The sequence below is a fragment of the Echeneis naucrates genome, chromosome 3 (assembly GCF_900963305.1).
Source record: "Echeneis naucrates chromosome 3, fEcheNa1.1, whole genome shotgun sequence".
Lineage (NCBI taxonomy): Eukaryota > Metazoa > Chordata > Actinopteri > Carangiformes > Echeneidae > Echeneis > Echeneis naucrates.
The window spans coordinates 7,580,120-7,597,096 of record NC_042513.1 but is presented as its reverse complement, the minus strand read 5'-3'; the positions used below and the strand labels follow the sequence as shown (position 1 = coordinate 7,597,096).

The 16,977-nt window shown below is 40.4% G+C and overlaps 1 protein-coding gene across 2 annotated transcripts in view; it reads right to left on the bottom strand.

Moving 5' to 3' along the window:
- Positions 1–1,186: 1,186 nt before the first annotated feature.
- The window catches only part of pcdh17 (protocadherin 17), a 52,573-nt gene continuing 36,782 nt past the window's right edge, over positions 1,187–16,977 (bottom strand). For both annotated transcript variants that reach the window (XM_029497794.1, XM_029497795.1), the window contains exon 5: positions 1,187–4,180. In XM_029497794.1, coding sequence (XP_029353654.1) covers positions 3,483–4,180 — 698 coding nt within the window. In that variant the 3' untranslated portion in view covers positions 1,187–3,482. The remainder of the gene's footprint in view (positions 4,181–16,977) is intronic.

Here is a 16,977-nt window from a genome sequence, read left to right as displayed (position 1 = left end):
CACACAGCTTGTGAGTGTGCAGACAGTGGCTGGGCCAGTAAAAGACCATTAGAGGGGACAGCACTAATGCACCGCCAGAATCTGAGTGAAAGAAAAGCATCCTGTGGCGACCTCAATCCTTTTTTTTTTAATTAATGTTTAGATGAGCGTGAGACCACAGCAATAAGGCTTTAATGTGAGTTTGAATTGAACCTATTGTACACAAGTAACAGAAATTAGATGAAATTAGGAAAGGAACTTGTCAAACAATGAGGGCATGAAAGTGAATCAAGCACATGCAAACACACGCACAGTGTAGAGAATGCTTGATCCAGCATGAAGACTGAATTCAATGAGATAAAAAGAAAACAAACCATGAAGACAAGTGTGAAAGTGTCACATTTGTCTTGGTAGTGTTTCACCCTTATTTCAGCCTTTGCTTCACCTTTAAGAGGCAATGCATTTAAATAAAAAGGCAGTGCATTGCTGAAGTGTTTGCATGGGTTTGTGCCCGCGTGCAGCATCACACTTGCCATGCCCACTTTAAACAGCAGATTTTAACAGTTTCTTCTTTATATATGATTTGAGTGCCAGGCTTGATTTATCCAGATATTTGAGAAGGATGACAAAAAAAAAAAAGTAATCTCATTTCAAAAATAACCAGAAATATTTTCCTCCTCTGTCAATAAAGAAAAAGAGCAAGGGAAAACTGAAACCAAATTCTTTATCGACAAAAGAGTAGAGAAAAGGCAACAGTTATTTTGCTCACAAGAGGTGAGAAAGCCAACAGCTGAAGAGCAAGAAAAATAAGGGAATGGACAGGTATATATATATATATATATATATATATATATATATATATAGCTTGTAGGTAGAAGACACCATATGATGGCAAAAAACAGGAGGACGAAGCCCTCAGATATGATATGTCTACAGAATTAAATGTGTTGTATCAGCTGTCAAGACTCCAGCTTGGCTCAGATCCACTAACATACACAGTAAATATACACAGAGCTACAGTATGCAAAAGTAAGTCACTGTTCCCTCTGATGGCTGCACCTTACACAGATTTGGTGATTGTGGTCACAATTTGCAAAAACACACCTACTCTACTAGCTCACTGTTTTGCGTGTTTCTCCTTCAGAGAATATTAGAAAAAGAACCTCCCGTTATTATTATTTCAGAAAGTGGCCGAAATGTGCCAAAATTTTCAAAAATAAATGTCTATCATTTCCGTCTTTTTTTTTTTTTTTTTTTAAGAAAGCCTGAATGTGAAGACACCTGGCTATATAAACCGTCTACCTAAACAGCTAACACATCAAATCCAAAGTAACTTAGAGAGAATTTCAGATGTCGAGTTTCCCCGCAAAGTATGAGCACGAACATGTATCGAGAAGGAGTACATACATAAACAACACAGACTGCTGAAAAAGAACCTCTTTTGGTCCTTTATAGAAAATGCACATTCTGGTGGACCAGGGCTTTATAAGCAGTCACAAGCTCCACAGATACAACAAGCTCTCCGCAGAGACAGTAAGGCAGTTTTATGATCACCAAGGAAACCACTCTACGTTCCATATGGCAGGTTTCTTTTTTTTTTTGGAAAAAAAAAAAAAAAAAAAAAAGTAAAAACAGAATGAACACGTAATGCGCGTACTAGTTATTGATAAAGAAAATAGCTGCCCTGTAAAAATCTGCTCAGTAAAAATACTCAAACTGTTTTTGTGTGGTTGTTGCTTTTTGTCGTCGGTTTGAATTGTATTCTCGATCAGCTGGCTCATTAAACTTTTAACAGTTATTATATGTGATCCAGCTGGATCTCAGGGTAAAAAGAGGCAACATTTCAAAAGCACTGAAGCCAGCCTGCAAAGATGCAGAGTAGAGAAGAAAAAAAGACCAACAAAAACCCAAACTAAAGCAAACTCACAGAGTTCGACAGCTACTAAGGCAACTTTTGCCAAATACAATATAAGCCAATATATATTGCAACACAACTATATATTAATTTAATAAAATACACAATATAGCTTTTGTACACATAACAATTTGGCTCAAATGCACAGAAATTGCAGTAAAATCAATAAAAATATGTCAATTTTTTGGATGTAAACACATCTAAATTGGATACACTTACACATATAATGATAATATGTATTGTGATAATGTGAAGGGACATTTTCTTGTTTATTCATATTTTTGGATATTTGTCTTCGAAATAATGGCAGTGTCCTAATGAGTTAACACCCCATCTCCACTTTAACTCCAGGACACTTTTATCTGAGATTCCTCATTTCTTTTTTCTTTTTTTTCTTATAAAATGTATAAATATTTTGGTAATATTTGGACACTATACATGGATTCATACATATAGTCATCTATATAATCATATAGATATCATCTTTTCACAGTTGAGGAAAAATGTCCCTTTTTATACAACTTGTGGTTGCCTTAGGGCAGAGTCACACACATGATAAATCACTGTACACAAGGGACTGAAAGCTGATGATGTACATGTAAGACAATTACACAGATGGCCAGTAGTGTGTTTGCGTGTGTGTGTGTGTGTGTGTGTGTGTGTGTGTGCGTAAGCAATAGTATGTGTCTGTCTATACATGTTGCCATGTGTGTAGGGGCATCAGTACATGTGAGTGTGTTAGCATGTGTACACATGAAAGTGTAGTGCACGTGTCTAAAATTGGTGCGTGCAGCTACACAGGTCAGCAACATGAACATTTAAATAGAAGTGTGAGAGAGACACAACTTACACATGTGGCTACATATGACAGGTGAAACATGGTTACACTGTTCGATAATTCTCCTTCAGCAGAGCACTTCAGCCCCTCCGACCCCAAAGTCTGTAATCCTCCCCTGCGAACTTGCCCCTGATTAACCAATCCCATCGTGTTCAGATATAGGTTCCATCACACATTAAACACCTACATTAAAGTCTGAAAAGATAAGTTTATTTTATGTATTTTGGTCTTTCACTGTCCCAAATAGATTAGAATTTATTTCTGTTTCTGCATCGATTGTCATGTCTGACCATGAATAGTCCTTTTTGATTCAGTTTCTATGGCCATCACACATAAAAGAAATCCATCTACACACAATTAGATATGTAGGATTTCACGAGAGACCATGAACAACACACTTCTGAGCTGGTGGGCACTTAGATAATAGCTTGCAAGGTGCCAGAGGAATAAGCCTCTGCAATTTGCTTAAGAATCCAAAACAAAAGGAGTCTATAAATTCTGAAGAATTCAGATGTTTGTTACACAGTAGTTTTTTCTTTGTAAGGATCTCAACACCAAAACCGGCGCCAGACGACTGACATAATAATGTTCTCGTTGTCCATCCAGTGTCAGTGCTTCTCAACAACAAATACAGTGAAAAGGGCTCCTATCAGGAGAGCAACTCTTGTTTTGTTTTGGTATGAGAGTTTTCGAAATAGCATCCTATTCCCCACTCTCCACCTCCCTACTTTTTTGCTGCAGTCCTTTGTGTCACTTCCTGAGCGTGCCGGGGGCATCACTTCCTCTGCAGTCCTGCAATAGTTTGTCGATGTCTCTCACCACCTGGTCAGCATCCATCCCGTCACGGTTCATATTGGGTTCCACCTGCTCCAGGACACACTCCATTTCCGCTGCTGCCTCTTGGCTGATCCTGGAGCGGGCCTCAGCAAGCACCTTGGCCACCGGGTCTGACGGAGGCAAGGGAGGGTAGACCCCCTGGTCTCTGCTTTGTTTGGTTGGTGACAGGTACTGATCATCAGGAGGCCCGTAGTGGCCGGAGCAGGTGGCGGGAGGAGGTTTGCCTTCAGCCCCGTCAGCTGGACTTTTGATTGAGGAGCATGGAGATGTGGTGGAGCAGCCCTTGGTAGGACTGCTGGAGACTGAGGGTACTTCTTGGAGCAGTGGGCTGAGAGCTCGTTTCGCCTTCAAGTAGGGCTTGACGTTGGCGACCAGAATGGTGTGGTCACGTCTCTCTTTACCAAACGTACAGAACGTCTTCTTGCCATTGGGGTTGACAGTCTCATAAGTCTCCATTTCAGGCACAGTCTCCATCCCAGTCGGCACAAACGTGTTGGTGCGGTAGTCGATGCCCTCTGCCTGGTTTCCTCCAGCAGGGAACTGGGGCATCCAGCAGCGGTCAGAATGACCCAGTACTCGGCATTCCTCTGTGCAGTTCACACAATCCTCATCTGCAGACAGAAAGAAAGGGAGGGAACAGAAAAGATGAAAATGCATGTTAGCCGTGCTCAAAGAATAGAGTACAAGCACACAGTAGAGGATAGCAGAATCACAGTACAATTATGAAAATGAACTGTACAAAGAGTTGGGGCCCAAACTTAGAGAAGTGGAGCCAAGTGAAATGAAGCAAAAAAATAATAATAATAAAAAAGCAGAAGAAGAAAATGAGCCGGCTTAGGATGTCCCATTCCAAACATGTGCCTGCACATGCACACACACACGATCATACACCTTTCTCAGCGACTGGGGGGCACCTGCTAGCATTTTCCAAAGCTCTGATCAAGGGGATGGCAACAACATCAACAGTAGTTGAGGTTTGGCAAAGGCATAGTGCCGTTATCATAAATTCATGTCAGTGGGCTTTGAAGCCCTCCCTAGACAGAGAGGCTGTGCCAAATGGCTTGCGCTTCTTCCCTGTGTGTTTGTGCCTGTTTATTTGTGGGCTCCTTGTTGTCTTGTGCGCACGCATGTGTGTATAAGTGAGAGTGTGTGTGTTCCACTCTTTCATCTCTATTCAGAAGGATGCACACTCTGGCTGAGTATGGGAGTGCTCATGCCTGTGCCAAATGGATCCAGAACTTGGTAAAAAAAATAAAAAATAAAAAATAAAATAAAATAAAATAAAATAAAATAAACAGAGGAGCACATTTTCTTCTCTTGGGTGTGAAGTGAAAACTGAAAAAAGAAAAAATAAGCAGAAAAAACAGCATCTGTTCCCACAAATGGAATTTTTCCACTGGTCACGTGGGATGAAAGAGCAGACAAGCATAAACCTAGCACTAAAGACAAAACAAAAGAAGTTGATAGTTCACAAGAGTTGACAAGGCAATATACAGTAAATGGTCATTTACAACAAACTCTGAAGGAAGGCCTTAAAGGCAATGATGGCTCTCCGTTTGTTGTAACTGTTAAATGGGACACAGATAAGATACTTTCCCAGGCTAGGTGACACTTTTCATTTCGCTATCCACACAATCTTCCACCAATCATTCCGTTGGTCAAGTGATAACACACAAGAGTTAAACAATGCTTCCCAGTGAAATCCAAAGGTTGCTCGCACTGGCTTCTAAACAAATGCTGACTCCAAGGCAAATTTGCATATTGTTTTTGGGAAGTGTGTTGCATTTATGCCTGTTTGTGGAACCACATACTGCAGACAAACATGGGACTTCTAATTTCATACCGAAATGTAACACCTGCTTGTTTTCTTGAACACAAAAGCAGCAGGACTGAGGCGGCTCTCTTTGTTGAGAGCAATTAAGATAGTCTATTCATAGAAGCTTAATTTCTGCATTATTGATAATTGCGCAGCCCAATGAAAGCGTCAGTGGCTCAAGTGGCATACAGCAATGTTTGAACTGAGCAGTCAAATCCATACTTTTATAATTAACAGAACACGGCTAGCTGTTACCTTCAACATCCTGGATATCCTGTCTGAATATTATTGGTTTAAACATCTATTCCTCATGATGGCTTCCCAACCTCATATACTGAGTATGAGATGGACAGCACGTTTCAAATCAGAGTGATTTATCTACCTCATCAAACAAGCCCCTTTACGGATTAAAGTCTGAACCCAAAGTCAGTAGAGGAAGTTGGCAGAGAAATATGTGAAGAGAAGGACTGGAAATGTTGTGTTTTAAAAGCAGCATTTGAAAGAGTGAAAATGGGGACGACCGAGAGCTGTACTCCATTATCATCCTCAAGCAAATGAGACAAGACAACACAACTGTTAGGCGCTATGGTAAAGTCACCACATCAGTTCCATTATGCTATGCATGGACCTTTACAGCATGGCCGGGGCGCTGCTTTAAAGACCACAAACTTGTGACTAATACAATCTTCCGTTGATGTGAATGAGCCGGCAGAGTGGATGTGCTTGAGTGCACTTGGCTTGGCAGTCTCTGCCGTGCTGTGGGTCAGCAGCCAAAACTCCGGAGAGACCGTCCTTTTAAGCTGGAGAGATGATCTTAAAGTGTTTGAAAAAGCCAAACGGGACTGAGACGACTCCAGTCTGACATTTTCTGAGTCAAGGCATTCTTTGGAGGAGAAAATAAGGTGAGCTGGGAAGCAGAGTCCATTTGGAGATGGACAACATTTAAATGGTGTGGGAGTGAGCGAATGCGTCTGACACGAAACAACCAAACAACATGCCAAAGCGCTAAGATCGATGATTCGGCTGAAAGCTTGTACATAAATAATACAAAGACGGTTACACTTTCTTACCAGAACACGCTATTACTGCGATCCATCACCAAGCCACAAAATATTAACCCCTCAATGTAAGCAAGCGTAACAGCGAGATAACCGCTGCCTTTCACACACCGAGCTCTGCACACGTTCCAGACACACACAATTAACTTGGCCCCTACAATGTCTTCATGCTCTCAGAGGTGATTGTCCATTCACTGGGTGCATATTAAAGCATAAATAATCCATGCAGACATATTTCCCTCTATTTAGTGGGAGGAAACCTATGATTGATTATTCATGTCTCAGCTGCACGTTCAACCTTGAGGCGTTCTCCTAATATCTATGGCTAACAATATGACATATGAGAGCAAGGGTGACATTCATCTGGCTCTCTCTCTCTCTCTCTCTCTCCAGCATGGCTGTACCAGCTCCATGGGATGGGCAAGAGAAACCTCTACCAAGGACACATTTGCCTGTGATTGTCTGGCTACCAGGGGGATGCTCAGTGGCCTGCTCTCCTATTTCTGTGTATGGTCCTAGATATATTACACCGATACACTATCAGCTATAAACAACTATTAACTATTTGTCATATTTTAATGAATCTTCCAATCAGTGACTTGATGCACAGCAATGATGAAACACCAACAATCAAATGAATGTCATATATATATATATATATACAAATTTTTGTCATTATTTTTGAATATATAATAAATCTCTGAGAAAATTAATCATAAGAAACAACAACATTGACTATACAATGTCAATTCACTTTCTTTTTTGTTTTGTAACATGAAAATAAATAGTCTAAATCCATCATGGGTCTTTTTTCATTTTTGGAACATCATCCATTACTTTTGTCACTCAGCTGAAATTTGTGAGAAAATCAACAATATCTGGTACCTCAAGATATCAATCTCTGCTTGTACCAGAGGTTTTATCTTTCAGTGTTCACTCCTCTATCGAGTTTGTAATCTCAAACATTGATTTTGTACAGTTAAAGGAACAATTGTCCTTAAATGGAATCTTAGATTTAAGCCTTGAAAAGAACACCATGCGCATCATATAATCAAAATGGCCTATAACCAAATAGGAATAAATAGAGAAGGAGAGAGAACGAAATCTTAGACTCTGGTAGAAAAGGAAAAGACTCTTGACTGTGCAATCACGCAGCTGACATATGTCTTTCATTGTTTTGTGCCAGCCCAGACCCAAGGCTATTGTGTGAGAGAACTGTTCCTACATTTTTCTCCCACAGTGGCAGAATGATTATGTTTGCATCCAGACCATTCTCCAGCACTGTCATGGCTCTATGGACACAGGTCTGGCTATGTGAACATAGTGAAACCCATTGATGATACAGTCACATTTATAGGTATGTCTTTTTTAGCCATGTTGCAGACTTGGATACCTGATTGAAATCAATTCAATCTATTACCAACAAAAGATGTTATTATCTGCACACTCTTTTTTTCCTGTGAATGCTGTTTAAAAAGAGTGAGCATCCAGAGCTAACTTATATCTTTGGCAGGATTAATTGGTTTGCTTTAGGGCAGAATAGCATGACTGGGTAACAATGAACTTGACAGGGTGGGTATGTAGCTGCCAGTTATCTTTTCCGCTAAAAGCACTTGAAGCAGATATAAAAGTATCAAAGTTGCTCGAGGAAATCCTTTGAGCAATAGCAAAAGGACACAGTGTCACAGTGATACTTTTACCAATTCACAAAGATCCTTAATTCAGTGACACGACAAAGAGTCGAAGCAATAAAGCATCTTCATATCGCTGTGTTAGTCAACAACATATACCACTATGCCTATTGAAAGCATCCCGGGTGAGTTATACCAGTGTAAGCCAGAAAAATGTTGTCAGACCTTTGGATCCCACTGAAGATGAAGGAAGAATTTGTTAATTACTTTCCAAGCTAATGAGGTGCCTTATCTAAAATGTAAAAATCACTCCCTACATGTATCTCTTTAAAATGACTGGGAAATTTTTAGAGGCAGTTCATGAATAATTTGAATGAATAATTTCAAAGGTGAATTCTATTTTAAAACACAGTAGACCAAAGCAAACACAGTATTTAATTGAAGAATAAGAAAAAGGACAACACAGAGAACCGAATCTGTATGTATGTTTGTACGTGTAAATTACTGTACAGTGAATGTTCACGTGCGAGCCCTTTTATCTGTAACTTATTCGTTCAAACGAAAAACCATGACCAAATGAGAAAACAAATTTATCTGCAACGGAGGGACACACACACACAAACAAAAATAAAATAAAAAATAGGAAAATGAACTACTGTTTTTAATAATTTGGAGGATATTATTTTTTCCTTTGTTCACAGTTTTTTTTTTTTTTTTTTTTAGTTGCATGCTCAAATCTTGTGGAGCGCTGAGCCATTTTTATGCATTTATGGAGGTTTCATAAGAATTCAAAACTATTTTTGGTATCTAATTATCCTACCCACCCTTTTCTAAGTCGGCACAAGGAGCACCATGTAAGTGCGGATTGAACAGAAAATACCTAACAAAGCATTGCGTGCGGTGGTACATATGAACATATCCACCTTTGCTTGATATGATTCACAACCCAGTGTCCACAGTAAAATGTCAGGCTGGAATGAAGTTGATATTAAAAAAATCCAATAACCCAAAGAGGTCGGAACTAAATGTTCAGGAAGAAAAAAAAAAGTAATACAGTTAAACCCCCAAGGACTACTAATTTGTGTGTTCTGCTGTCATTTAGTGGGTGAACATATACAACCAGGTTTTATCACCATCTCATATCATGAAAGTTATCAGTTTCCTGAAAAGCTCCTGCAGCCATCTCAGCATCACAGCAACTCTGAGCGTGACTCTTCTACTGAGACATAAAATGTCCCTCATCTCTCTCCAAATTATACAAAGATGCCCCTCTGTTTTCCTTCCAGAAAGAGTCTTTTACTAAATAAGCACTTAATTAAATAGGTCCATAGGCCACGTAAAATCACACACAGGTGGTCAAAATAACACATGGCTCTACTTCAGCACAGGCAGTAGCTGCCTTTCCTTGAATCCTTGTTTGTTTTTTGCTCCTTTTCTCAATTTAATAATTCAAACTATCAGAGTGGATGCTCTGGGTGCGGTGAATGAAAGATGCACACCAAAACCTAAGTGTAACCTGAGTGTAAAAAGTGTGTATATGTATCGGTGTGTGTCATAAAGCTCACTATGATTTCCCTAAACACCCTTTTCTCCCTCCAGACACCTGCCCCCATGGCCCTACATGCCCATCCCTCCTCGCTTTATTACCCAGCCCTGTGATTAATGTCCCTCTTTCGCACACAGTGGTTAGGTGGGGAGGGAGAGAGGAAGGAACCGAGCAAAATGCTATGTACACACATGCTCCTGCCAGCAGAGCAACAGCAGCCGCCCAAAAATACGAGTAAAGAAAGTAAAAAAGGCACAGGCACACAACAGTTTCTCTTCCAATGCAGCACGGTGGATCATTTCATCATCACGCACTCCTGGGCAGTCATTAGGCAGTTCTTGTGCTACCAAAGTAGCCTTTGTCATTGGAAAATGATTCAAGATAATGTGTGTGTTTGTCTCGAGGTTGTGTTGCTGTGAGTATCTCCCCAACCTACCCAATGCGGACAGGAGGAGTGGCAGCTGACAAATTGCGCAGAGCATCTGTGGCAGACCATGACTGCACCTGTTCACCTGAGGGAGCTCGCAGAGTGTGATTATATGTGCACATGCGTGTGTTACTGTGTTTTTAATCTTCTCGCCTACTGTTATCTCACCCAGCTGATCCATGCAGCAGCAATGCCCCCCCCGTGCACCCGCACCCTCCCCCATCCACCATGACATTCTCAGCCAATCAGGGGGACTAAATATTTGAACTGCACAGATGAGAGAGTCTCCACTGTGCCTGAGCCTAATGTTTAGTAAATATCTTATGACATCTCGGTTCACCAGTCTGCCAAACAACTGCAGCAAGAGATAAAATTTCAAACTTCGTTCTAGGTGAAAAGAATGCTTTGAAAATACCACATTTTGTTTTCTTAGCAATCCAATTCCAGTTTAGTTGTGTGGCTTTATTCTGAAAACTTTAAGTGAATATTCTGTTTATTGTTGAAGTAGATCTTATGGCTTCTACTATTTGAAATCTGTGGAGATGACTCCATCTCTTATAAAAGCAGTTTTATTTTGTAACTCCATTATGTTTTCTCATGACACAGGTCCACAGAGATCAGACTGTAATATTTCACCAATCACTTCAGATATAGATCGAATTTATATTTCTTCCTCATTCAAACAGTGAAAATGAGAACATTACTCAAGTGTAAAGCTGCATCTGAGGCTGTTATCACTCTAAAACCAAGCCATGCTGGAAAAGTGAGCTGTTCTCGACAGTTGGCTCGTCTGTTTTGCCAGCATCATATAGCGAGGCAGAAATACAATAGTATTTCCCTGAATCTGCTGTTTTGGTTTAACCATCACAGTTTGCTGAGGGACCTGTATTTTATACTGGCCCAGTGCCATGTCTGAAACATGCCAACAACAGCAAAATAGTGCACATGATGGGAGTTAATAGGGCAATTCTACTAAATTGCAGTGTTAAATACATGTAACTATAGCACTCACTTGCATCGTATTTTACATCTGGGACAGCAGCGCTTACAATCACTACAATGTGTCTGAATATAACAGTATAAACATACTTTAAAAGCAACTTCATGATATTGTATGATTTATTGATGCTTAGTGCATGAATACGAATTTAAAATTCTAATGTGTGGTTGTTTTGTGCAGCTGGTGGTTGAGCACAAGGAGAAGAATACTTCCCCTTCAGTGTTAATAGCTTTTCTCACAGTAGGAGGCTAAGAATGCTGATGCACGGCAGCAGAGGTGGGGGTGGCTGGTGGCGGCTGGGGATGCCGACACTGAACCAAGGACATATATTGCAGGATCAAAGCCGTCCTCTCTTCGGTCATTCCTTCAAAACTGCAGGCTCCTCTGTCGGCTAATGCCCAGCTAAGTTGTTCAAAGAACACCCCGAGGAGGGAGTATTTATGCAGAGAAGAGAAGGGGATAAAACACCAAAGAGGGGGAGGAAGAGGAGCATAAGCTCATATTCAAACAAACACAAACATGCAGTAAGCCCCACAATCAATGATGAGCAAGCAGGGGCAGTGTGCTGTGCTGTGGGTGGCCAGAAAGGTCTGTGGGTTGTATAGATGAGGGGCATCTGTACAGCCAGGTTGTTGTTCTCAAACTGCACTTTCCCTTTAATACAAGGCAGAGACGAGGGCCCTAAAAAAATTTGTGCGGTTCTTAAGAATACAAATTCGTTTGCAACTGGCCTACTCAGTTACATAAATGCAGCCACATATGAGCGCAGTGTGCGTGCGTCTTCCTGTTTTTATCCGAATAGAGCAGAAACGAACATGTATTTGGACTCTGCCAATGTCAGCTACTGCAACTTGAGGGCATATTGATTGTTTTTTAATGAACCTCATTTAAAGATACTCCATTAAAATATGGATAGCTTTTCTTTGGTCTCTCTGTGTTGTCACAGCATGCCATTCATGTCTACTTGCCATTCACAGCAGAGCCATGAACTACAGTTTGAGTTACAAAAGGTTACAGCACGTCTCAAGGGCCTTAAGAACACTGCCTGAAAAGAAAAAAGAGGAAAAGCTCTCACAGTTTGTTATCTGTTTGGTATCAGACCTGACAGTAAGAAAGGAAAAAAAGAAAAAAACAAAAACTCAAACAGGTTAAACAGTCATCAACGGTCATGGGAACGTTTGCAGTGTTTATCTATAACCACATCTGTGATGTGTGACAACAGTCTCCACAATATTCCCACTGCTGCCTGTGCAACCTTTTTCACGCATACGACCACATTTTTACATTTTTTTCATTGCTTGAGAAAGAAGAACAGAGAGGATGAAAACTAACAAGAGTAAATAGATTTTTTCGTTCTTTTGCATTCTTTATTGGGGTGTGGGTGGGGCTTTGACTGTTCACTGCAGTTGGAGGAACTCAATAAATACTGCTATGTCAGCCAAGGACGATCTTTGCTTTAGCCTATCAAAATATCTGAGCCTCTTTCCCAGCTTGTGACTTCAGGCTTTGTATAATTCACTTTTCCTCTAGCTATAAGCTCACCCTTCAACTTTCTCTCAGTCTTTAAGTGCTCTAATGGTGGAGCAATTTTAACAGAATAGCCACAGGCAGGTGATTAGATATAGCTGTCTGAAAGCAACATTCCTGATATTAGAGAGCTATTTACACCCATCAAAAAATTAACATGTAAGCCTGGGAGATAATAACTCCAATAGATTAGCAATGGTAAACTATCATCTATGTGTATATGATTGCATGCGATATTTATATTGCACGGTTTAATTTTACTGTGTATGTATGAAATCTGGACTAAACTTGCACATGAAGTCACCAAACTGCTGTAATCGACCATTACTCAAGATTTTATTCTGAGACATTTCATCTCCAGCTGTGCATTAAAAATGCAGAGTACTGGGGGTGGGGGGTGGGGGGGGTTGAAACTAGAATGCAGTCTATATCAAACTTATGGCTTAGTATGTATGTCAGTATGCATGTCATGCATGTACATTGAAAATGTATATTTGGGAAACTTCTTCCGAAAGAAAAGCTCAGTGTCTCAGATACTGTGTGAAAACCCGGCGTCAGCGATGTTCTTCTGTATGTGTAAAAGTTATTTTTCATACATAAAACATAATCAGTTTTTGCATTTACAAATGAATAGATGGACTCTGGAGGTTACAAAGCTGTTGAGTAATGAGAATATGCATGTTTACCAAATAATAAAGAGGCGCATATGGACAAACATATTCAAACCCATTAACACCAAACAAAAATATGCACATGTAAGACTGTGATCCTATGCAATACTGGTGCAAGCAGTGTTCCATGTCCAAATATTAAACAGAGAATCGTGACAACAGCTAACTAAACAAAGTTTGCCGCATGGCCTCCTTTTAAATTTGTATTGTCTGAGACAGACATGTTGGCCACATGGAACAAATCTTCCTGCCTTTACCTGGAGAGAGACATGGAGGGCGGCACAAAGGGTGGCAAGGGGACAAGAAGAGGACTTATTAGAAGATGAGGCGAGAAGCATGGTGAATCCGTGGCTAATCCTCCGTTTCCTCTAAGCCCTTGTAATTAGGACATGGGGGATTGCACCGTGACAGGGGATGCTTTTGGACCTCCTTGCCTTTTTTTTTTTTTTTTTTTTTTTTTTTTAATTCCTTTGTTTCTTCTCTCTTTAGCTTAGGTTTATGGCAGTTTGTCATCTAAATATAGCATTATTGTGCTTGCCTTGTCTTTACTGCATGTGTATCACAGCACGTTCACTCATAAGAAACATAAACAGACGCAGCATGGCTGCACCATGTTTATTCTGCTCACTCCTACTTACTGTTTGCAGTTGTGAGTGAGAGTATACTCAATTTTCCTGCTTTGGGCGCTGCGTGACACCCTTAGATTGAATTTGGGCATATTTGTGGGAATCAAATGGGCTGTTTCAGTCAAGCAACGCTTCATTCGCCACACTTGAGCACACACACACACGGACACACAAACACCAAATAAACAAACACTCTACGAGCGAAGAGTGCCTCTAAACTAAAGAGCATTTGGAGAGATAGCACAGTACGGCCCAAACATGAGAGCAGAGACCAGAAAGATTGATCATTGTCCTTCTGTCTGTTAATAGCATTAATCTAGTTCCTTCCCTCAGTAGTCGGCAAGGAAACTTGCCTTGGCCCATTTAGAAAGATAGTGAGCGCAAGACATAAAGAGAAAGAGGGAGGGAGGCAGGGAGAGAGAAAGACAGGGGGAGAAAAGGGGGCAGGGAATTAAAAAAAATTAAGCCGAGAAAATCTATGAGTCACCAGCTCATTACAGAAATCCTGTTTTTATCCGAGGAGAAAACAGGTTTAAAACACCCTATTAAAGAAAGAATGAAGGGAAACCTTTTGTTGCTAATTCACAGAGGGTTGTCTTTTGAAGTGCCTCAGTCCGCCATATTTCTATATTTCAAGCATGCTGCTGTAATGATGCTATTTCGAACACTATAGACTTGTAGGATCTCCTCCTTGAATTGATTGGATTGAGTGCATAGAATGAGGTACTGTGGCCCAATCCACTCCAACATAACACGGCTCAAATGTAAGGCACGGTGGAGGCTTCATTCAGCCGTCCATACAATAACAAATATTATACAATCCTGTCATATTTTCGGAATTAATTCACATTCTTTTATTGTCTCTCTCGCTCTATGTCTGCCACTCTATTTGTCTCTCTCTTTTGAACAAAGGGATTTGAACAACTCAGGGTGTCATGGCTTTGGGCGAGTAATCATTCCCATGTGTACTGCTTTAGCAGGATTAGGGAAAGTGCTTCTGATTTTCTGTCTCAACAGAACCATCACTGTAATAGAACAGCATGCTGAACACTATTACTGCCATTAGTATTGTCCTCCTTACTACTGCATCAAAAGTCTGCGGTATCAAATGAGCAAATTATTTTTAATGGTGAGCTTTTCTCTGAGGTTAGAGAAACGCCTTTGCCACACTTCGTTAAGGCAACCATATTCATCAAAATCACACAAATATAAAAAAGAGGAAACTTTAGAAAGCCTTACTCTTATTGTACAGCTTGCCACCTTTGGCAATACCCTCTTCCTAGTGACAGCAACACATCAAACCCAATAAAAACAGGGTGGGTAGGTGAAATGTGACAAGAGGCTGGACATTCAAGCTTAACGTCTAACATCTAACGATCTAAAAAATAAATGTATCAAAAACAAATCATTTTAAATTCAATGTATTTTATATTCTTAATCCCAGTTTGTATAAGAGATATCTTTTGACTGTGATTGAATGATTGGAAATAAAACACCAATAACGATTATAACTAATAATAATTCCGATTCAGATACCATCACCGGAGTTGTATGGACTAAAATCCTTGCAATACACGGGCCTAATGTGTAACTGATACAAACAAGTCATAATTCCGACAGAAGAGGCCGCAGATAATTCCCAGGAAATCAGTGTGAAGACCTGCTGTGTGCATCTCTCATATTAATTCAGCTACAAACACACAGGGAGCCTAAATACATTTACCTAATGCGGGACTAGTCAGATGTTTTGAAACAGCCAGATCTGACAGACCGAAATTGCTTACTAATATGTTCAGATATTTCCATTTTTCTTCTTCTCTGAGTCCCTGCAGCTCATAGATTCAGGCATTTTCACTTAATTACCAGTAATATCTACAGAATTTACATATGCTGATTAACCTAACGATTCTAAGAATTAATAACGTACACATATATGGTTTGAAGTGTGAAACTATCAGCACTCATTATGTTGCATGCGGTCTGATAAATCCAACAAATGAGGGAAAGAAAGGTGAAGACACACCACCTCTAAAGTGACCCGCAACGCCCCATAGCAGCACACTGCTCTGGATTTATCCTGTAGCACATGTGCTCCTGAGCAATAAGAAAACTGTACACTTTAGCATGTCAGTTGATCAATTGTGCCAATGAACAGCAGTGTACCTCCCCTAAGGATATTGGCAGGTGTTGAACAGAGGCTAAGTGGAAAGGTGGAAAGAGGAAGGTTGAGTCGATGGTGTTGGCTTTCTCAGCCCCAGGGCCTAACACATTTAGAGGGCTAACTGACACACTTTGGATATATTAGCTGCAGTGAGCTCTGCCAATCTCTCTTGCTCCCGTATCTCCTCCTCCTACTCCCGTCTGTCTGTCACTGTGCTCTCTTCTCCAGGCAGGACTCAGGGACAGGCCTTGCGTTTCAGCACCATTGCTTTAGCATTGATGTTCCTCTGTGCTGCAGCCAAATTGGTGTTTGCAGTCTAGACACTGGTTGCTCCCGTCTCCGTATGGATAAACACGCACACACACTTACACTCTCACTTGTCCATTTATAAGTATGATTAGATTAAAAGAAACTGACGGAAATGCAATAAAGGTCTATTAGCCTGCCCGTCAGGGGGGGGATAATCATTTCAAATAGAAATGTGTTTTCCATCTCACTATCTAATTTATAATTTCTTTGCCTCTCTATCTCTTTCACGTCTGAGCCTTGCGGTTTACGAGCCCAAGACTCTAAGAGAGGCTGGGTTCAAGTCCGATCCACTGCAATAAAACACTAATAAATAGAAATATATAGCAGTAAATACTTCTTGGCTCTAAAAAAAAAAAAAAACAACCCAGAGACAAGAGGACTCCAGCTTTCTTCGACAAATGTATGCATTGAATTTGAAGGTGAGAAAAACAACTCTCCTCCATCCATGCTGCCCCGTTCAATGTGATGTTTTAAGATTAGGGTCAAAGATTAGTAGGTTTATACAAGATAAGAATGGGATTAAAAGAGCTCACAGATGTAGAATTACAGATCAGAGAAGGACTGAAAACACACCTGATTTGTACACAAATTCCCAAACGGCAGCCACCTGTCCTACTGAACAATCCCAGTATCATC